General features: G+C 40.4%; 1 protein-coding gene across 2 annotated transcripts in view; it reads right to left on the bottom strand.

Annotated features, from left to right (window-relative positions):
* The window catches only part of KCNN2 (potassium calcium-activated channel subfamily N member 2), a 271,324-nt gene that overhangs the window by 64,962 nt on the left and 181,734 nt on the right, over positions 1-24,628 (bottom strand). For both annotated transcript variants that reach the window (XM_073552184.1, XM_073552253.1), the window contains exon 4: positions 10,307-10,448. In XM_073552184.1, coding sequence (XP_073408285.1) covers positions 10,307-10,448 — 142 coding nt within the window. The remainder of the gene's footprint in view (positions 1-10,306; positions 10,449-24,628) is intronic.

The following is a 24,628-nucleotide window of genomic DNA, read 5'->3' as shown; positions in this document are numbered from 1 at the left end:
GGTGGGCGGCTATCTCTTGGCAAATTTGTTGTGGCACCATTTGATGATAATGGATTTGATGGTGCTCTGGGGGATCATCAGAGATTGGGATATTTTTTATAACCCAACCGTGATTTGGACTTAACAACAACTTTGTTCCTGACTTGTTTGCAGATCTCCTTGGTCTTCATAGTGTTGTTTAGTAAGGGGTGTCTCTTGTTTAATGGTGTTGCAGCCTCTGTGGCCTTTCAGAAAAAGTGTATATATACTGACAGATATGTGACACTTAGATTGCACACTGGTGGACTTCCTTTCACTAAGCATGTAACTTATAAAGGTAATTGCTTGCACCAGAAATTTTTAGGTGCTTCATAGCAAAAAGAGTGAATACATATGCACATGCCAATACATTTAATTTATGTCTATAATTTTCTCACTTCACTGACTTAGACTATTTAATGCTGATGCATCGCACACAAATTGTATTACAAAAATATCTAAACACAGGTTTTAATGTAACAAAATAGTAAAAGGGGGGGGGGCAAGGGTGGTGAATACTTTTGCAAGCCACTGTGTATGCACCTACTCTATTGCCCTTTTCCCACTATTTCTATCTTGGAGAGTATATATAAAATGGTGGGTGTCTGTTCTAGTTACAATTGAATTGATTTCTAGTAGTTATTTATTGTTGAGTACATGTTTTGAGGGTTTTAATACTGAATTAAAATTCATGTCATGTTTTTATTGGTACATATAGGGTTACCTCCTGTAGGCAATATTGTTTCTTTGTACACCCTTATATTTCAGAATCTGTGAGCTATTTCAGAAGCAGAATAGATCTGCTGCAGATAATGATGTCCAGAATTGCATGTGGATTATTGCCTATTACATGTGAACGAAGTTTGAAGGGGGCGTGGTTTGCAGGGGAAGGGAGCGGACGTGCTTTTCAGGAGCTCCCGCTTCTCCCCTAATATAAGCTACTTTAAGCTGCTAATTCGTGGGGCATTTGGACTTAAAAGAAGAAAGAACATGCCCAGGAAAAAAGATACAAGAAGAAAAATACAGCTCCATCTGAGGAAAATCCACGGACTGGGCAGAAAAGCTCCGGGAGGGACTCTCATACAGGCCTTCACCATGTCAGAGGTAAACAAGGCAATCCTCCACTTAAAGCGCCGGATCCACGGGGCATGGAAGTGAGAGTGGGGTCATCGAGGGTCCAGCTGGCCTCTCAGACATCATCGGTGAGGTCCCCTGGGCTGAGCGCGGCCCCGGCTTCAGTTGTTATTGATCTGGAGAGAACCCGGGACTTTGTGGTGGGAGCCGCGGCTGCAGAGAAGTGACAGTGGTACATCCCCGGGTCTGCTGCAGCATGGATCTTCAGAGTGCCCGTCCTCCAACAGGTACGCGTACAGTAAGGAGACCGGAGCTCGATCGGCCTGTCGGGCATCAGCGGGGGACTCCCCAGGATTCAGTGCGGCCCTGGCTTGGGAAGACAAGGATCTAAAGATGTGTCGGGTGAAAGCGGTGGGAGCCGCGGCTGCAGGGAAGCGACGGCGCTGCATCCCCGGGTCTGCTGCTGCATAGATCTTCAGAGCGCCCGTCCTCCAACAGGTACAGCAATGGGACCAGAGCTCGATCGGCCTGTCGGGCATCAGCGGGAGACTCCCCTGGGTCCTGCGCAGCCCCGGCTTTAGATGACAGAAAGGTGAAGATGTGTCGGCTGAGTGCGGTGGGTGCCGCGGGCGAGCGGATGTGGGGGAAGAATGATGGCGAGGCTCCTGAGGTATCGACTTGTGATCTTACAGTTTCATCTGCCTCCAGCCGGTTCTTTAAAAGTACTTTAAGAATTGATGCGGCTGAGTTTGTGCCGGCCAAGGTGGGCATAGATAGCGGCCAGTTATTTGTGAATGACCCGGTGGTGGGGGAGAAATATATGCAGCAACATGGCAGGGTGGTCGATTCTGGGCTGCTGGAGAGGAACTTTCTTTCTACTATTGGTAACCACAATAAGGAGGAGAATTATACAGATAAAGCGGTTAGTAAAAATCCGCTACAGGTCTTTGATGGGGTGCAGCTTTCTGCCGGTTATAGTATACTTCCAGCTCTTCAAGATGGCAGGAAAAATAATTCATTAGTGGATATTTCTTCCAGCACTTATGGAGGATCACAAATAAAAAACTTTAAAACTCTATCTGATGTGGTACAGGAGGGTCTAGCTGGGGCTTTGTCAATAAAGGAAGAAGCTTTTAATCATACTGTAGATGACGGCTCCCTTAAATCAAATGCTGGTACTCCTAAATCTATTTCAACTACCTGCGATTATTTCCAAAAGAGCAATTGGAATGACGTCTTTGAAGAAAATGATCGGCTGATTAAAAATTTCTTTGAAAATTTACATCAAAAACCTTCTTCTATACACTCCTTTAATGGGGATAAGGAATCAATCGTCCAATCAGCTACATCAGATACATCCTATGATACTGAGGAAGAATTGGAAAATTCATCTCTGGATTATTCTATCGAAGGGACAGTCTCTGTTTATAATTTGGATAGTGATATCTCTGACTATGTCGACTCTGATGAAATTTCTTCTTTATATTCTGCTTCGGAGAGTTCTTCTAACTGCAAGGTCCAAATTGATGGATCTACTATGGTTCAAGAGAAATCTGGTGCGGCCTCTGGAGTACCTATTCCCAATACATTGTCATTAGATGATTTCCAGGCTTCTGATGAATATCCTACTGAAAGCTTTTTGGTTAAAATATCTAAAGTCTTTTTGAAAACGTTGGACTCTTGGGGTGAAACTAACAAAGTTGAGGGTCACTCAGGATCATCGTTTGAATCTACGCATAAAGAAATGGTCCCTCAATCAAAAGACAAAACGCTCTTTAAAGATATATTTTTAATAATCACTGGTGATAATGTTATTAAATCTGATTATATACTCCACTATTCTCGTCAAATATTGAATTCCCCAATTGTTAAACAAGAAAATTTGTGCTCTAGGGTTGCTCCAGACCTTTATGAACTCTCGAATTCTCTGAGAAATATTCAAAAAGATATCGCTTCTTTCAGATGCTCTCTGTCCAATTATGAAGATTTAAGAAGGAAAAATAACGTGAAGGTCAGAGGCGTCCCTGATTCAATCCGTCCATCTCAACTGAAAGACTATATCTCAACAATGGTATGTCATCTTTTTCCAGAAACCAAAGGGAAGAATTTAATTGAAAAAATTTTCAGGATTCGAATATCTTCCTCTTTGCCGTCTAATCTAACCAGTGATGTAATTGTTTCTTTCTACCCCAATTGGGTAAGAAATGCTCTTTTTGGTGTTTCTAAGGAGTCAGCTTTCCTCTCTTCACCATACAAGAACTTAATGTTCTTTAAGGACTTATCCGGAAGTACAATGTTAAAACATAAGTCATTCCGTCAGACCACAAAAGATCACAAGATTCCACACCGCTTGTGAAATTCGCCACCAAATTGACTGTTATCCGATCTCCGGCGGAGGGCATGGACTTTCTGAAAAAGGCTGGCATAGTTCCTCGTATGTCTCCTCCTGACTCTTCGTCTCCATCTGCTCGGGATCCTCGTCCTGCTTATATGTGGAGGTTGCGGGCTGCAGATGATACTCGTTATATACATAATCGATCTTTGTCCTCATTCATGGAGGCTGTGGATTGCGGATGATACCCATTCTCCCATTCTCTTCATGGTCGTGGATCATCAAAGTTGATTATTACCCGTTTTATACATAATTGGGGATTGCTATTGATAGTAACTGAAAAAGCGATTGTAATAAGTAATTGATCCATATTCCACTAGTATAGTTTGAGAGAAAAAAACGAACTTTCCCTCCATTTGGTCCTTGGGTACTGGTTACTCGGACCAACTGCGACAAGTCTACATATAATCTATATTTTGAGTAATACTTTATAAGCATTTGTCAGAAAGCAATATTTAAGCGATACTAATACCTTTTTTTGCAGGTTGTACTAATATATATGTATGCTTGTCTTTATTTTCATAGGGGTCTATTTCCTCCTAAATATACTATAGAGAAATAATACTGTTAGTTTATTGTCTTGTCTTTTCCTTATGGGGTTATTCAATACCCAAATAAATCGAAGAGACACGACATTGTTAGTTTAGTTTATATTTCCCCTCCCTACCCTTCCTTTTGTTTTATCCTTTGTATGTCTTAATAAAGCAACTTAAACCTATTCCGAACCCCTTATCCTTCCCTTCCCTTTGTCTATTGTAACCTCTACATTTAAATGTCAATGTAAAATATTACTGTTATTCTTAAAATTTAATAAAGTTATTTGGAAAATGTGAACGAAGTTTTAAAAACCTGATTCAAATGTTGATTCTTGGTTGCGGAATCTGTAACAAATCTGTTATGTGAGTTTAGACTAACATTAAATTCCAAAGTGATTTATAAACTTTGCTTACAATTCAGGAAACAAATTTTAATGGAGACATCTTAACTCTCAGAAAACTTTAAATTTGCTAAGCAAAAGTAGTTATTGTGTTACTATAATAATGTTAAAAAAAGTTCAACCTATTTTTACATTATTGCTATTGCTGTGATGTAAGAGAAACAAAAAGGATCTCATTTTAGCCTATTGATGAACTCAATGGAGCAATAACACTCAATGGAAGATGTTCCGCACACATGACCAGTGCCATTAGCGTTATGATTAGCTGCTAGTACCTATCGTGGTTAGTTAACAGAAAATTGTAATATTCATGTTTGCTAACCATTGACTTGCTTTACATATGATAAACTGTCATATCAATGCTGAATCTTAAGACTAACTGTACATCGACAAGAGCAAATTTAGAAACATGAGAATGATGCCAAGAAAGTGTAATGGGACTTATCATCAAACATGGACCTTCTTCTTCCATTAGTGTTTCCTGTAATGCTATAGTTTGGCACAACTCTTTGTTCTGGCTCAGAGAAAGCAGATCCCCATATCAGTGTCTTAAGCAATATTAGGAAAACTGGTTGTTTAACCCCTTCACCCCCAAGGGTGGTTTGCACGTTCATGACCGGGCCAATTTTTACAATTCTGACCACTGTACCTTTATGAGGTCATAACTCTGGAACGCTTCCATGGATCCCGGTGATTCTGACATTGTTTTCTCGTGACATATTGTACTTCATGTTAGTGGTAAAATTTCATTCAAATAACTTGCGTTTATTTGTGAGAAAAACGGAAATTTGGCGAAAATTTTGAAAATTTCGCAATTTTCCAACTTTGAATTTTTATGCCCTTAAATCACAGAGATACGGCACACAAAAAACTTGATAACTAACATTTCCCACATGTTTACTTTACATCAGCACAATTTTGGAACCAAAATTTTTTTTTGTTAGGAAGTTATAAGGGTTAAAAGTTGACCAGCGATTTCTCATTTTTACAACACCATTTTATTTTTAGGACCACATCACATTTGAAGCCACTTTGAGGGGTCTATATGATAGAAAATACACAAAAGTGACACCATTCTAAAAACTGCACCCCTTAAGGTGCTCAAAACCACATTCAAGAAGTTTATTAACCCTTTAGGTGCGTCACAGGAATTTTTTTGAATATTTAAAAAAAAATGAACATCTAACTTTTTTTCATAAAAAAAATACTTCAGGTTCAATTTTTTTTATTTTACCAAGGGTAACAGGAGAAATTGAACTGCAAAAGTTATTGTGCAATTTGTCCTGAGTACGCAGATACCTGATATGTGGGGGGGAACGACTGTTTCGGCGCATGGCAGAGCTCAGAATGGAAGGAGCGCCGTTTGACTTTTTCAATGCAAAATTGGCTGGAATTCAGATTGGACGCCATGTCACGTTTGGAGAGTCCCTGATGTACCTAAACAGTGGAAACACCCTACAAGTGACCCCATTTTGGAAACTAGACCCCCCAAGGAACTTATCTAGATATGTGGTGAGAACTTTGAACCCACAAGGGCTTTACAGAAGTTTATAACGTACAGCGGTACAATTAAAAAATCATATTTTTTCCACAAAAATGATCTTTTCACCCCAATTTTTATTTTCCCAAGGGTAACAGGACCCTAAAAGTTATTGTGCAATTTGTCGTGAGTACGCTGATACCCCACATGTGGGGGTAAACCACTATTTGGGCGCATGGCAGAGCTCGGAAGGGAAGCAGCGCCATTTGACGTTTTTGGCTGGAATTGAGATCGGACACCATGTCGCGTTTGGAAAACCCCTGATGTACCAAAACAGTGGAAACCCCCCACAAATGACACCATTTTGGAAACTAGACCCCCTAAGGAACTTATCTAGATGTGTGGTGAGAACTTTGAACCCCCATGGGCTTCACAGAAGTTTATAACATAAAGCCATACAATTAAAAAATCATATTTTTTCCACAAAAATGATCTTTTCACCCTCAATTCTTATTTTTCCAAGGGTAACAGGACCCTAAAAGTTATTGTGCAATTTGTCCTGAGTACGCTGATACCCCACATGTGGGGGTAAACCACTATTTGGGGGCATGGCAGAGCTCGGAAGGGAAGCAGCGCCATTTGACGTTTTTGGCTGGAATTGAGATCGGACACCATGTCGCGTTTGGAAAACTCCTGATGTACCAAAACAGTGGAACTCCCCACAAATGACACCATTTTGGAAACTAGACCCCCTAAGGAACTTATCTAGATGTGTGGTGAGCACTTTGACCCCCCCAGTGCTTCACAGAAGTTTACAACGCCCGGGTGTGAAAATAAAAAATTCGTATTTTTTCCACAAACATGATCTTTTAGTCACCATTTTTTTATTTTCCCAAGGGTACCAGGAGAAATTGGACCCCAAAAGTTGTTGTCCAATTTGTCCTGAGTATGCTGATACCCCATATGTGGGAGAAAACTACTGTATGGGCACACGTCGGGGCTCGGAAGGGAAGTAGTGACGTTTTGGAATGCAGACTTTGATGGAATGGTCTGCGGGTGTCATGTTGCCTTTGGAGAGCCCCTAATGTACCTAAACAGTGGAAACCCCCCACAAATGACACCATTTTGTAAACTAGACCCCCCAAGGAACTTATCTAGATGTGTGGTGAGCACTTTGACCCCCCCAGTGCTTCACAGAAGTTTACAACGCCCGGGCGTGAAAATAAAAAATTCATATTTTTTCCACAAACATGATCTTTTAGTCACCATTTTTTTATTTTCCCAAGGGTACCAGGAGAAATTGGACCCCAAAAGTTGTTGTCCAATTTGTCCTGAGTATGCTGATACCCCATATGTGGGAGAAAACTACTGTATGGGCACACGTCGGGGCTCGGAAGGGAAGTAGTGACGTTTTGGAATGCAGACTTTGATGGAATGGTCTGCGGGTGTCATATTGCCTTTGGAGAGCCCCTAATGTACCTAAACAGTGGAAACCCCCCACAAATGACACCATTTTGTAAACTAGACCCCCCAAGGAACTTATCTAGATGTGTGGTGAGCACTTTGACCCCCCCAGTGCTTCACAGAAGTTTACAACGCCCGGGCGTGAAAATAAAAAATTCGTATTTTTTCCACAAACATGATCTTTTAGTCACCATTTTTTTTATTTTCCCAAGGGTACCAGGAGAAATTGGACCCCAAAAGTTGTTGTCCAATTTGTCCTGAGTACGCTGACACCCCATATGTGGGAGAAAACTACTGTATGGACACACGTCGGGGCTCGGAAGGGAAGCAGTGACGTTTTGGAATGCAGACTTTGATGGAATGGTCTGCGGGTGTCATGTGCGTTTGGAGAGCCCCTGATGTACCTAAACTATTGAAACTCCCCACAAGTGACCCCATTTTGGACACTAGACCCCCCACGGAACTTATCTAGATGTGTGGTGAGCACTTTGAACCCCCAAGTGCTTCACAGAAGTTTATAACACTCGGACGTGAAAATAAAAAAAATCATTTTTTTCCACAAAAATGATATTTTTGCCCCCAATTTTTTATTTTCCTAAGGGTAACAGGAGAAATTGGACCCCAAAAATTGTTTTGCAATTTGTCCTGAGTAGGCTGATACCCTACATGAGGGGGTAAAACACTGTTTGGGCGCATAGCAGAGCTTGGAAGGGAAGGAGCACCATTTGACTTTTTCAACTCAGAATTGGCTGGAATTGAGATCAGACGCCATGTTGCATTTGGAGAGCCCCTGATGTGCCCAAACAGTGGAAACCCCCAATTCTAACTCCAACCCGAACCCCAACACGCCCCTAACCCTAGCCCTAACCCTAGCCCTAACCCTAGCCCTAACCCTAGCCCTAGCCCTAACCCTAACCCTGGCCCTAACCCTAACCCTAACCCTACCCCAACACACCCCTAGCCCTAACCCTAGCCCTAACCCTAATGGAAAAATGGAAATAAATACATTTTTTTTATTTTATTATTTTTCCCTAACTAAAGGGGTGATAACGGGGGGTTTGATTTACTATTTATGGCGGTTTTTATGTTTGGCGGCTGTCGCACGCTAAAAGACGCTTTTTATTGTAAAAATAGTTTTTTCATCACCACATATTGAGAGCTATAATTTTTCCGTATTTTGACCCACCGAGTCATGTGAGGTCTTATTTTTTGCGGGACGAGTTGATGTTTTTATTGGTACCATTTTCGGGCACGTGAAATTTTTTGATCGCTTTTTATTCCGATTTTTGGGACGCAGAATGAACAAAAACCAGCGTTTCATGAATTTCTTTTGGGGGGGGTGCGTTTACACCGTTCCGCGTGCGGTAAAACTGATAAAGCGGTTTTATTCTTCGGGTCAGTACGGTTACAGCGATACCTCATTTAGGTCGTTTTTTTATGTTTTTGTCGGTTTTATGCAATGAAAACTATTTTATATAAAAAATAATTATTTTTGCATCGCTTTATTCTGCGAGTTATAACTTTTTTATTTTTTCGCTGATGATGCTGTGTGGCAGCTTGTTTTTTGCGGGACAAGATGACGTTTTCAGTGGTACCATGGATATTTATATGCGTCTTTTTGATCGCGCGTTATTGCACTTTTTGTTTGGCGGTATGATAATAAATCATTATTTTTTGCTTCGTTTTTTATTTTTATTTTTTAAGGGGTTCGCTAAAGGGGTTAACTAATGGGACAGTTTTATAGGGCAGGTCGTTACGGACGCGGCGATACCTAATATGTGTACATTTATTGTTTTTTTTTTTTATTATTTTAAAAAAATGAATTTATTGGGGAATATTTTTTTTTTTTTTTACTAATTTATTTGGCGATTTTTTTAAATTTATTTTTACACTTTTTTTTTAATTTTTTTTTACTTTATTACATAGTCCCAGGTGGGACATCACTGTCCTGTGACAGATCGCTGATCCCCAGGCCCCCGAAGGCCCCCGCCGCCATCTTGGATTCGGGGGCCTGGAGGATAGGAGCCCCCCGCAGCAGCGCTGCACATTGCGCTGCCGTGGGGGGCTCAGGGAAGCACGGAGGGAGCCCCCTCCCTGCCGATGCTTCCCTTTAACTCCCGGTACACCGCGATCGCGTTTGATCGCGGTGTGCAAGGGGTTAACGTGTCGGGGGCGGTCCGTGACCGCCCCTGACACATTGTGCCGGGTGTCAGCTGTGATAATCAGCTGACACCCGGCCGCGATCAGCGGCGCTCACCACGTGGGCGCCGCTGATCGCGGTAGACGTACTATCCCGTCCCCGGTCATACGGGCCCGGGTACCGTGGACGGGATAGTACGTCTCATGTCAGGAAGGGGTTAAAGGGGTATTCCCATCTCCAAGTTCATATCTCAATATGTAGTATGTGTAATAATAATAATATTAACAAATACTTACAATTAGATATGTAGCATAGTACCTGTGAGTCGCTATGTTGCTTACCCCACGTTCAGGGCATTGCAGTCGGTTAGGTATTCATGGTTAAGATCACTCATATAGTCAGAGTTATTGTTAGTGGTCATAATCATGGCTACCTAAGCTACTGCAATGCCCTGCACATGGGGTAACTATACTAGATTTATAACTGAAGGTGTTTTCTAATATTATTACGATTACATCTACTGCATAGAGGGATAATATCTTGGAGATGGGAATACCCTTTAAGCTGTAATGTATAGGAGCTATAACTTGCTCACAGAACTAAAAAAAACCTCTGTGAAATACCAGGCCTCCAAAAGAGAACATGACAGGCCATGTTCCATGAGCCACATGGTTATTTTCGGTGCTGTTCAGTAATTTGATGCTATGTGTTAAAACAAATATATGGGAAAAGAGAACCAACCTCATTCATCAAAGTTTAAAGAAGTTCAAGAAAAGTCATAGCGATTAAATGTCTTCTTACCATAATTCCTGTGAGTAAACACACTCCTTTTCCACAGTACGTGTTTGGTACCATGTCACCATATCCAATTGATAGAAAAGTGATTGAAATTAACCACATTGCTCCGAGAAAGTTACTAGTGACATCCTGTTGGTCATGGTATCTGCAAGAAGTAGAAAACAGAGGGAAATGAATGCAAGTTCTTTATAGTCACTGCCATTAATCTATTGACCAATTCAAGGACATGTCAACCTGACTGTCACTGCTACAGTCAGGGATTGGGCCGCCATAGTTATTCATCGAAGTGACACGTTATTTATGGAGCAACTTAGACAACCAGTGGGGGATCAAGGATCTGTTCAGTATGTACGGGTTTGGAGCGACCGGGAATATAAGGAGCTCAGTGCTACGTATTTTGTACGGCCTCATTTGGATGTTAGTGATTTTTCTCCTACACAATACAAAAAGACCGATTTCCATCGGTGTTTTGGATCAGTTATTCTGGGATGCAAAAAAAAAAGATTTTAAGGTTTCTAAAGTTTTTTGTATCAAGTTTTAAAGAGTGACCAATCTTGATGAGTTTGCATGCTGCAGTCAGACGCTCCTGATTCATTAAGAACCACGAGCCTCTTAATAAATCAGGCACATCTGACAAATGGCGTGAGCCGCGCCACGAATCTTGCTACACCCCTGTTCCACCCCAACATTGCCTTTTTTTTTTTTTTTTTAAACTGTGCAAAAATGCCACAAGTTGCAAAATGTTAGCGCAACCTCGTGTTCAGACAAAATTCAGCGACTTTTCTCAAAGCTTCTTACAAGGGAATTCTGACATAAATGCTTTGGCGAAACGGGCCCATAGAGAAACCAGGCACATAACTCATTATTATTAGCATTATTAATACCAAGGACTAGTGCATTTTCAGGAAATGAAAACCATTTTTGCAACAATGCTTTATTTCCTGCAATAAAATTATACAAGTCTAAAACGACAAGATCAGTAATAGAAAACAGAAATGACAAAACATCTCTGAAAATCAAATGGAAAAACAGTAGAGACAAAAAGAGCAAATAGGGTCTTATCGGATAACCAAGTGACGTAAAATATTATAGATACGCTCACCTGACGGGGTTGTGACAGTCACAACTCCTATAGAAGCAGAAAAAGGCTACAGCAGGACCACCAAGGAGATACATTGCAATAAATGAGGAATATGATGGGTCAGAGTCTGCGCTGCCTAAGCTTCAAAGATAAGATCACACAAGAACATGAAGCATGAATGCGGTTCATTTTGTCAATGCATTTCAAGGTTTTTAACCCTTTTCATCTGGACCAAACCAAAATGATTAGATACAACTCAAAAAGTGCAGGAATATGTAGACAATGTATTAAACAAAAGGCGTACGGCCATGAACCTTTGCAACCATATGATACCACGTCATTGTAGCAGATACAAAGCAGAATAAAACTATATAACTGTAAAAATAAAATGTATGCATGTACTGGTGACAGATGTATAAGGATACAAAATTAAATATATGTATATAGCATTTTTACAGAAATAAATGTCATGTGTGAAAAGAGGGGGATGTAACTAATTCTAGGAAAGTTGGAATGTTTGCTGTGTATGCCAAGAGAAGTAGTGGTGTTAGCTACTGGAGACAGAGGTGCAAGATAAAAAGGAGAATAGTTCAAGAGCAATATGGAGTGAAGAGGAAAAAAAGAAACAGAGAGGAGAATAGAGGTTTAGAAGGGTAGAGCAGAAAAAAGTAAGGGGAAAGAGGGAAGATAATGGTATATGCGTATAACGCAATGATGACAAAATGGCACAGAAGTATATATATGGCTATACTCATAGTAGTTTAGAGGTATATATACAGTTGTGGCCAAAAGTATTGACACCCCTGCAATTCTGTCAGATAATACTCAGTTTCTTCCTGAAAATGATTGCAATCACAAATTCTTTGGTATTATTATCTTCATTTAATTTGTCTTAAATGAAAAAACACAAAAGAGAATGAAGCAAAAAGCAAAACATTGATCATTTCACACAAAACTCCAAAAATGGGCCAGACAAAAGTATTGGCACCCTCAGCCTAATACTTGGTTGCACAACCTTTAGCCAAAATAACTGCAACCAACCGCTTCCGGTAACCATCAATGAGTTTCTTAGAATGCTCTGCTGGAATTTTAGACCATTCTTCTTTGGCAAACTGCTCCAGGTCCCTGATATTTGAAGGGTGCCTTCTCCAAACTGCCATTTTTAGATCTCTCCACAGGTGTTCTATGGGATTCAGGTCTGGACTCATTGCTGGCCACACCTTAGAAGTCTCCAGTGCTGTCTCTCAAAACATTTTCTAGTGCTTTTTGAAGTGTGTTTTTGGTCATCGTCCTGCTGGAAGACCCATGACCTCTGAGGGAGACCCAGCTTTCTCACACAGGGCTCTACATTATGCTGCAAAATTTGTTGGTAGTCTTCAGACTTCATAAGCCATGCACACGGTCAAGCAGTCCAGTGCCGGAGGCAGCAAAGCAACCCCAAAACATCAGGGAACCTCTGCCATGTTTGACTGTAGGGACCGTGTTTTTTTCCTTTGAATGCCTCTTTTTTTCTCCTGTAAACTCTATGTTGATGTCTTTGCCCAAAAAGCTGTACTTTTGTCTCATCTGACCAGAGAACATTCTTCCAAAACGTTTTAGGCTTTTTCAGGTAAGTTTTGGCAAACTCCAGTCTGGCTTTTTTATGTCTCGGGGTAAGAAGTGGGGTCTTCCTGGGTCTCCTACCATACAGTCCCTTTTCATTCAGATGCCGACTGATAGTACGGGTTGACACTGTTGTACCCTCGGACTGCAGGGCAGCTTGAACTTGTTTGGATGTTAGTCGAGGTTCTTTATCCAACATCCGCACAATCTTGCGTTGAAATCTCTTGTCAATTTTTCTTTTCCGTCCACATCTAGGGAGGTTAGCCACAGTGCCATGGGCTTTAAACTTCTTGATGACACTGCGCACGGTAGACACAGGAACATTCAGGTCTTTGGAGATGGACTTGTAGCCTTGAGATTGCTCATGCTTCCTCACAATTTGGTTTCTCAAGTCCTCAGACAGTTCTTTGGTCTTCTTTCTTTTCTCCATGCTCAATGTGGTACACACAAGGACACAGGACAGAAGTTGAGTCAACTTTAATCCATGTCTACTGGCTGCAAGTGTGATTTAGTTATTGCCAACACCTGTTAGGTGCCACAGGTAAGTTACAGGTGCTGTTAATTACATAAATTAGAGAAGCATCACATGATTTTTCGAACAGTGCCAATACTTTTGTCCACCCTCTTTTTTATGTTTGGTGTGGAATTATATCCAATTTGGCTTTAGGACAATTCTTTTTGTGTTTTTTCATTTAAGACAAATTAAATGAAGATAATAACAATCATTTTCAGGAAGAAACTGAGTATTATCTGACAGAATTGCAGGGGTGTCAATACTTTTGGCCACAGCATATATATATATATACATACATACACACACACACTTTTTGTGCCATGTTGTCATTATACACATGCATCATTAGCTTCAGTAGCTCACACCACTACTGCACTTAGCATACACACCAAACATTATGGCTTTTCAAGAATTAGTTCGATCCCCCTCTTTTTACACATGACATTTATTTCTGAGAAATGCTACATACATATAATTAATTTTGTATGTTTATACATCTGTCACAAGTACATGCATACATTTAATTTTTACAGTTATATGGTTTTATTCTGCTTGCAATCTTTGTATCTGCTACTATGACGTGGTATCACACGATCGCAAAGCTTCATGGCTGTGCACCCTTTTTTAATACATTGTCTATATATTCCTGCACCTTTTGAGTTATGTCTCATCATTGTGGTTTTGTCCAGATGGAGAGGTTTGAAAACCTTGAAACGAGTTGACAAAATAAACCGCATTCATGCTTCACGTTCTTGTGTAATCGTATATTTGAACTTTGGGCAGGGCGGACTCTGACCCATCATATTCCTCATTTATTAAAACATATGTGAACACATTGTATGAATTTAATTCATATGCACATACGGGGAAAATAAATTATTTTAATAATAATCATCCAAAGACCCTTCAGAACCAAACACAATGTGTCCTCATTTATACATGAACTAAGCTAATAGTCCAATGCTCAAAAAATATAGATACTAGACCAAAAAGATATAAAAAAGGAAGGCTACAATAGCAGTATAAAAATAACAAATATATTTATTAAATACTATAACAGTGATTAAAAATATGTAAATAATGAGAATAAATAGTCAATGGTATAAGAGTGACTAGACTATAAAGAATTCACCTAATACAGAGGCAAAAACAACCCCCTACAAGAATACCAGTCATAAGAGATGTTACCTCCATGTCATAGCAATAAAGGCATTTTCCTCAAAAAATTTTATTAATTGTTAATTGGTAAAGCCATCCCAATAAAATAATCAATAATAATTAGATATAATGGGAAAAAATAATAAAGTAATCAGATTGAATTACCAAAGTGCATAACACAGACAAAGCATACATTAAATAAAGGACTGTACAGAATCTATAATTGATCCATAAAAGGGAAGATTATGTGGAACTGAAGACCACTAAAGTAGGTTGGAGTTTGAAGGGACTTCAAAGGTCATCGTGTTCAAATAAATACAGCAATAGTGAGGAAATAGAAAGCAATAAGTCCTACAGGATGACCATACCTTGCGGCATATTAGTGCCAGTAAAGTTGAACAAGATGATAACAGGAAGGGAGGAGGGTGTATAAGCACCTCGACACATGTTTCACCAACACTGGGGTTCGTCAGGAGTTTAGTTATAATATCTCTTTATTACTGGTATTGTTAGGAGGAAGGTGTTTTTGACTCTGTATCATGAGGTTTCTTTGATGAAAACCACAATATTATATGCGTCCATCCTCCAATATGTGTCTTTTTGTCTGATCTCTCTTATATCATTGACTATTTATTCTCAGTATTTAAATATATTATTATGTTTATGATGGGTTATTTGCAGGAGTTTGTAGTTAGTAACACTTATTTAGAGAAGCCCTGTCCTGTCCCACGCCATAATCCATGTCTGAGTTTTTCTCGGGGTGCTAGCGGGGATGTCACTGAGGTCACTGCAGTTCAGCCTGGCTGGGAACGGAGCCTCACTGACCGGACGTAACCTCTATGACATCATCACCGGTCTCTGAGGCTACGCTCACCGCCGTTCAGTCACGAGTGGTTGTCAGCTTAGACGGTCACATCTGGGCACCATCCATGTTGAAAACTGTTTATCCCACAGACATGGATTACGGCATTGGACAAAACGACGGACAGGTATGGTATATTGTTGTTTTTTTATTTTACTTTTATTACAGGAGATCGAGGGCTTCGCTAGAATTAGGCGTTTAAATAAAAATGGAAAACTGTGTTTGGTTTTATTTCTAATAAAGTACTTTATTCTGACTGTGTCTTTATTTACCATACAACTATAGGATTAGTAATGGATAGGTGTCTTATAAACACCTCTCCATTACTAAACTGTGGGCTTGATGTCACCTGACAATACAAAGGTGACATCAACCCAACAAATATGAACCCCACTTGCCACCGCTACAGGGCAAGAGGGAAGAGCCGGGCAAAGAGCCAGAACTGGTGCATCTAATAGATGTGCCTTTTCTGGGCAGCTGCGAGCTGCTATTTTTAGGCTGGGGGGACCAACATACATGGCCCCTTACCAGCCTGACAATACCAGCCCCCAACTGTCTGCTTTAGCAAGGTTGGCTGTCAAATATGGGGGGGACCCCATGCCGTTTTTAAATTATTTATTTAATTAAAAACAGCATGGGAACTCCTCTATTCTTGATAACTAGCCTTGCTGAAGCTGACAGCTGAGGGATGCAGCCCCCAGCTGTGAGTTTTGCCTGGCTGGTTAGCAAAAATACAGGGGAACCCACGCTGTTTTTTTTTTAAATTATTTATTTACAGCGCAGGGGCGGCTGATGAATACTCCCATCCGCTGCTCCTGCTCTCACTGTAATTAGCGGCTGCAGGTGTCGGATGATGAGATCAGTAGTCCCATCAGCTGACACCAGTGACCGGAGGTAACGTTTATACATCCATTCACAGCTGAGCACTCTCGCTGTCTTTTGAAAGTGTGGGAACCACAGCTGTCTGACCGGTGGGGATGATTTCACAGCCGATCATAAGTGGTGTTTGCCACGCTGCCATGCACATGACAGCGCAACAAATACCTGGTGTTCGGGCTGCCAAACCCAAACAGTAACACGGACATCCTGGTGAAGTCTGTGTTCGGTGTCTGTGCCCGAACAGTAGGTGTTCGGTACGGACGCCAAACTTTTCTGTTCGGGTTCGCCCATCTTCACAAATAAATATAAATAATGGTGCATTGTGGTGCATGTTTTGTTGTGCCATATTCATGCAGTGATGTCAGTCAGATTAGTAAATAACAAAAAATTTATTCCAATTTGTGGTAGAATAAGTAAGCACAAAGAAAGATAGAAATAGTAAAACTGTCTCATTATATATTACAACCATAGTGCATATTATAACTTAAAAAATGGGTTATTTTGAATATAAAATCCACTGTCAAATATCCTATTTGTCAATTGAAGGTTGATAAATGGTAGTCCTTTACTTTCAATGGCTAATTTTATGGTGTGTGAATGAATGTAAAACTCATCAGATAGAGAATGACAAAACAGCTGTACTTTTTGCGCCTAAAATAAACATGTAGATAAAAAAATGTAAACATTATTAACAAGATGACCACTAAAACACAATGAAACTGGTCACCTTGATGACACCAAATTGCACTGAAACCTAAGAACATGGGTATCCACTGACGAGAGTAAGTGGATAAAAATAATAATGTAAAAATTTTTAGGGATGAGTGGACCTGTGGAAGTCTGGGTTCTATTAAGGGTTTATTCCAAAGTTCTGTTCAGGTACCAGAATTGTACCCGAATTTGAACAAGAACCCGAACCTCATTGTAAACAATGGGGACCCTAACTTTTGAGCTGGAAACTTCTCTCTCTCTCAGGGCAATAAACTTCCCCCGGAACTCTGAACACACTTCTGGGAGAAGTCCAAGTTCGGCGTTTAACAGCGGACACAAACTGCCGGGTACGAACCCTGAACTTTTGAGTTCATGTTTGCTCATCTCTAATAATTTAGCATAAAGTAATGACATTGCATTAATTTGTGTATATTATTATTTTTATAAGCTCCGTTAGCAGAAGGAATTTTCATGTTAGGTAAGTAAATAAATAAGGGTAGCATGCATCACATAGATTTCTACAGACAGGATACATACTGATATTCTCACATTCACATTTTTGCTCAAACACCTAAAGCTGAGTGAACACGGTAGTTAAATCAATGGCTTATATAGCATAAAGGTTATTTATGAAGATGGTCACATCAGAAATGGCATTTGGTGACATCATTTGCTTATTTTTGCATAATCATGCACTGATGGAGTATATTGGAGGTACTTTAAGTGTATCAAGATGATATATCTAATGTGCAGAGATTTGATAATTCCTTATCTAAGTTGTATCACAGCCTCACACAAAGAGATTTTAGGTGTATTTGGGTAATAAATTTATGTGAATTTGGTAATACCTGGAGGCAAACAAATACACACAGTTAAATTTGTCTAAAATTTTAACTTCCATCTTTTGCAATTATTGAACCCACAAATTCTTATTCCCATCATTTAGCCAACTTTTTTATAGCGATAAACTACAGTTACATCTGTTGACCACTTGATCAGCGTTAAAGGGAACCGGTCACGTTGTTTTTAGCTATTCGACTGCCCCCCCCCAGTGCAATGTGCATCACTGACATGGTTTTCTCAAAGAAAAGGTCCCAGTATTAAGACCTTTTCTTTTAGTCATAGGGCTGGCACATTTCACTGTTTCAGTCACGGCTCAGTCAATGCTCTGTCCAAATTATGCACGCCCACAGTATTTCGTTTGATTGTCATGAGTTGCCCAATGTCACGACAATCACCTAGCAAATCCTGGGTGTGTGCACTGTCCATCCACTCCCCGGTCATGCATACTGACTCTGGGTGAACAGCATCAGCTTCATATCAGATGCACACTCACATGGCATATAGCCAATGATTCACAGTGGCTCCGGAGCATGTGTACATCTGACATGAAGCTGGGGCTGTACACCCAGAGTCACTGCGCATGCCCAGGGAGCAAATGGGTAGTGCGCATGCATGAGATTTGCTAAAATGTTGCCGTGATGTTGGGCAACCCACGACTGAAACGATAAAAAGTGCCACCCCTATGCCTGCAAGGAAAGGTATGTGAGGGAATCCCCTAATAATATAAAGTGTTTTTAAATGTAATACTGGGAGCTTTTCTTTAAGAAAACCATGTTAATGATGCACACTAACTTGATACATGCTGGCCATGCTACAAACATGTATCAGACAGTGGCTGCATGAATTCAGACATGCATGTCTAACTCTGAAACGCTACATTTCAGAGAAAAACATTTTAATAGTCAACGATGACTGAATCGCATCGGAGGCAAATCAGACAAGCGGGTACTTAGTGGCTTCTCCCCGCCTGATGCCACTTATGGAGAGAGAAACCTGTCACTCCAGGGCAGCAGGCTGATACATGCTGCCCATGGATCAGTGAACATGTATCAGCGGTCACGTCAGGTTTCCTTTAATGGCATATTGTAGAAGTATGCCAATAATGTCTCCAAAATAAATTATCAAGTTGCAACCAACATTTATGTTTTGCCTCTTCACATTCTGACAGTCGTAGCTTAGTTGTTTGCTTTTTTTGGTAGGTCAAAGGAGATTCGAGGGGTTCTGATATTCTGCAATTCCATCTATAAAACAAATGAGTGAGTGTGTAGTTAGTGGATTAATGTGTGTTACATAAAATACATATAAGAAGAAATTTCCCAGTGTCCAAGATAGGATAAAATCAGATATCTATTACTTCTTCTAAAAATAGGAATGAGCCAAATCATCAGACCTAAAGGACAAATCGAACCATCAGATTCCGTGTTTCAAGCCCTACAATCCCTTAGTCGTATCATGTTTGGCTGGATATACAACAATTAAATACCAACAGATATAACTGTAAAAGACCAATATAAAGAGCATTTCAGGTTTATAATGAAGACATTTAAAATAGTCAAATGCATAAATGTTTAGATATGTTTTTAAGTGATAAAGAAAAAATAATAATTGCACTGTAAGGCTGTCTCCAGGGCGAGATGACTTCTTTTTATCCATATTATTATAAAATACATATAGGTCCTATACATATCCTATAAGTCACTATGAAACTGTCAGTTAGTGATGACTGACTGAGAGTACAGCACTCAACACTTATAGATGGAGCAAACCAGATCACGGATATGGATGGATAGCTGTCAATTACAGATACCAGCTCAACAACTTTCCTGCAGATCATCTAGAGAATTAGTACAGGGTGGAGACTGGTTAAGTTCCCTATCCATCTTTTGCCACACGTTGCAAATATATTGAAAGAATTTGCATACAGTGATAAACATGCTGTTCTAATCCCTATTATGCCATTCATTCTACTTAAAATGCAAACATTTCCATTTACTTGAGCTCTAAAATGTTGACCAGAATAGATTCTGCAGGTTTTGTGCCTGATGTAATTACCATCTATCTTTTCAAACATTTCATTCTGACTCTTGTGAACAACTGAGCAGGAAACATTGACAAGATGCAGACGATGTGATCCTGTACTGTCTGTTAGAGGTCAATCCATCAATAGAAAGGTGAACAACATGTTAAATATTCTTTTTTCCGTGCTATCTGCTCGTGCTACTTAGAGATGTAGAGGAGTTCAATAATCAAATTAGCTGTTCATTTCCACTATTTGACTTTCTGAGATTTGAAACTTGGAAAAAGGATAGCAGAAAACCTGTATTGTGTGCATACATACAGGTGCTTCTCACAAAATTAGAACATCATCAAAAAGTTAATTTATTTCAGTTCTTCAATACTAAAAGTGAAACTCATATATTATATAGAGTCATTACAGAGTGATCTATTTCAAGTGTTTATTTCTGTTAATGTTGGCATACTGAAATGTATGTTCAGTTAATGCACTCAATACTTGGTTGGGGCTCCTTTTGCATCACTTACTGCATCAATGTGGCGTGACATGGAGGCGATCAGCCTGTGGCACTGCTGAGGTGCTATGGAAGCCCAGGTTGCTTTGATAGCAGCCTTCAGCTCATCTGCATTGCAGGGTCTGGTGTCTCTCATCTTCCTCTTGACAATACCTCATAGATTCTCTATGGGGTTAAGGTCAGGCGAGTTTGCTGGCCAATCATGCACAGTGATACTGTTGTTTTTAAACCAGGTATTGGTACTTTTGGCAGTGTAGACAGGTGCCAAGTCCTGCTGGAGAATGAAAGCTTGTCGGCAGAGGGAAGCATGAAGTGCTTTAAAATTTAGACGGTAGAGCATATATAAGATTAGTTTCAATGTGTATTTTGAGATATCAGGTATAGGTTCATCCAGTAACACCTCCTAAGTAGATTTCGTTATAGTGATTGTGTACGGTAATAAATGCAAATACAAAAGCGTTGTACCCAAGAGCAGGACAAGCAGATTGAAAATAGCAAACCCTAACTCCTAAAACTCCTAAAATAAAAGGGGGAGGATCCCAGAAAAATCTCTGCCAGCCTCTGGGGTATAAAATGAAGACCATGTTTTTTTTTGGAAAGAAGATTTCTCCTGGCAACCACTGTAAACAAACCATACTTATTCACACTAATTCTTATTTAACATGCTCATAGAGCCCTTTAAAGTCTGAGTCTTTTGAGTTATCTTTGCAATTTCTTTGATTATTAGTCAGTTTGTCAACCATTTTGAAAGTTTTGTAATATTTTGGGGGGGATGGATGCAGAACTGTTTGGAAAATAGCCTCACAAACCTTTCCAGAGTGAATGATGGCAACAATTGTTTTTCTCATTGCTGATGTCTTTCTTCCTTTGCATTGTGTTAACACATGCTTAAATGTTCCAAACTGCAAAAACTTCTGTTTTTATACAGGTGGTCACCCTTTGATGATGATCAATTAATCAATTGCATTTGAATAGTAGAACCTAACTGCTACTTACCCTGTTAATTTCTATGGAGGCAGTAAAGGTGTACCTAATTTTTCACACACTACTGTTACATTTTGGCAAAGCTCTTATTGGAAAATTCAAAATAACTAATTTTAAAATATGTAAAAATATAATATTTAGAGGTATTTTCATTTAATTTTGATTTCACAGCCAAGAATTCTGTGATTCAACTCCTTTTATTTTTTATGCATACCATTTGTGGCTGGTATCCTCATTCTACTTTATTCGATTTATGAAAGTCATTCACTACAAAGACAAGGAAATCTCATTTAATGTTTGAACAGGCTATTAAGTTTAATAGCCACAACATAACTACCTTGTTAATTTGCATAAATCAGTCATTTCTTCTATTTCTTAGTAAAATCCTAACTAATATAATAACTGTATTTTTGGCAATTGTAAAACCAGTGAAATATAGAGCAGGCAGCAAAAAAAAAAGCAAAAATGAAAGAGTAACTGAAGAAAATGAATGCCAATACTGCACACTCCATTAAAGGAAGTGCATCGTAACGAGTATATAGGGTATTAACATTACAGTGTGACATTCATCACTTTATTTTAGTTTTCGGCTATAGACACTAGTTACTGCAATCTACAATTTTATGCAGAGGTGTATCTCTAGGCTTTCTGGCACCCGTATATATACGATTTGCACACTTAGTCATGTACTGACAAGCTGGTCTCCCTAATGCTCCCAATGTTCAGTGAAAAACCGAGAGCAGCAGGAAGAGAAGCTCATTGTCACAGGTCCATAAGTATGAAAGTTGCATGTGAGTGAAGTGTCCATGTCATGACTACTGGAACCTGTAGAGCTGAATCCTGACATTGCAGGCTTCTGAATTCTCACAGCGAATACACTGCACACTTTTATGATTCTCCATAGCTGGTGGCAAGAGTGGACGGTAATTTCAGCACAAGAATGCAATTTGCATACTTCTGGCCACATTCTTACTAGACGTGCCCGGCCTCACTCAGTTAATTTTCATTGAGTGACGCCACACATGTCTAATCAGCATGTGACCGCATGTATGTAAATCTCCGGTACAAGAGAATCCATTGAGCACTGTGAGAATTCAGAAGTCTGCAGTCATATAGAATGACTGCAGACACATCGCAAACCTGGACAACCCCTTTAATGCTCTTAATATAAATAAAAACATGAGAATTAGTCAGTATCACAAATAATATTTACATCCAGGTACCTTATAGATGACATCATCTCTGGAGTCATTCTCCTACTTTTCTTCATCTTGTCCAGACCCCATGATGAGTTTTCTTATCAAGAGCTTGTCTCTCAAGACTTCCACCTTCTCCAGTCTTCTGCAGAAAATCTCCATATGATGCATACAAAATATGAACCCACGCTGTCCCTCTTATAGTACATGGTCTTCACACTGACCCTCTCCTTTCCATACTGGCAACTCTCTTCACACTGTCCTCTCACACGGTGTCCTCCCTATAGGGCCCAGTCTCTATACTGTACCCCAGTCTCCCTCCTTGGTATCCTAACCCCTCCTGGCTGTACCCTTACAGTGTTTCCCCATGCAATACCCCCACTACTCAGTCTCTATTCTGTGCCCACTCACTTTTCTCCCCCCATACGGTCTCCTCACGTTATTCCCCTCCCTCATACTGTTTCCTCTCACATCCTCCCAGTTTACCATACTGTCTCCTCATATATTTACCCCCTCACTCTCTATACTGCCTACTCACACATACCCGACTCCCCATACTGTGTCTGCACACATCCCATAACCTTCACTCCCCATAATGAGTCCACATACATTCCCCTGTTCACTCCCTATACTGTCTACACCCATCCCCCACTCATCATACTTTGTCTGCACCCATCTCCTCATACTGTTTCCTCATACATACTCCCCATTCACCCATACTGTTTTCTCGTATATGCACCCATTATCCTGTACTCTTTCCTCATACATGTCCCCCATGCTGTTTCCTAATACAGGCCCTACAACTCCCCCTTTGCTCTTCATTTTGTGTCTTCAAATACCCCCCCACATTAAATCCTCCATCCCCACTCCAAATTTCCCCACACACATTAAATCCCCCCATCCTGACTCCAAATCTCCACCCACACATTAAATCCCCCATCCCCATTCCAAATCTCCCCCACACATTAAATCCCCCATCCCCACTTCAAGTGTAGCACCACACATTAAATCCCCCCATCCCCACTCCAAATCTACCCCACATATTAAATCCCCCCATCCCCACTCCAAATAGCCCCACACAAATTAACTCCCCCATCCCCACTCCAAATCTACTCCCACACATTAAATCCCCCATCCCCACTCCAAAACTCCCCACACACATTAAATCCCCATCCCCACTCCAAATTTCCCCACACACATTAAATCCCCCCATCCCCCCTCCAAACCTGCCCCCCATGCACTTAATCTTTGGTGTCCACTGGAGTACTTACCACCAATGTGCGCCTCTGCAGGGCGGACAACTGATGTCAGCAGCATGATCCCATGATCTGATCACCCTGCTGGTCCGGTGGTCAGAGTTTAAATTGTACTCGCATCTGTAAGACGCGAGTACAATTGATCCGAGAGCCAGCGCACTGCAGCTTCTCTGTGAAGGCTGTCAGCTTGACAGCCGGCACAGTTAACGGCCGACTCACAGTCCGGTGGGCGGCAGAATTCAGCCACTGGGGGAGACACTGTAGACCACTGCATTAGGTGACCCGACTGCACTCCCTGCTGGCTGCGCCCGAGGCACATGCCCCGGCTGCCCCCCTAGATACGCCTCTGATTTTATGGGACATAACCCTAGGAGGTAGCGACCATGCTATTTTAGAATTTTGGATAACTAGAGGTGGAAGACCTGTGAAGACTCAGACGTCAAGGTTAGATTTCAGAAAGGCAGATTTTAAGGGATTCAGAAAGAGAATTGGAGGGATCCAATGGCTGGATATCCTTAAAGACAAAAATGTCCAGGAAGGATGGGAAATCTTGAAAAATGAAATTCTCAAAGCACAGTTGTTAACAATTCCGAAAAGAGGGAAGAATAGGAAGCATTTAAGGAAACCAGGATGGATGAACACAGAACTTAAGCACATGCTAAAAAGGAAGAAAAAAATGTTTATAAAATGGAAAGAGGGAGGCATATCTAA

The sequence above is a fragment of the Dendrobates tinctorius genome, unplaced genomic scaffold (assembly GCF_039654945.1).
Source record: "Dendrobates tinctorius isolate UK_male_01 unplaced genomic scaffold, ASM3965494v1 ptg000003l, whole genome shotgun sequence".
Lineage (NCBI taxonomy): Eukaryota > Metazoa > Chordata > Amphibia > Anura > Dendrobatidae > Dendrobates > Dendrobates tinctorius.
This window is presented reverse-complemented; position numbering and strand designations above follow the sequence as displayed.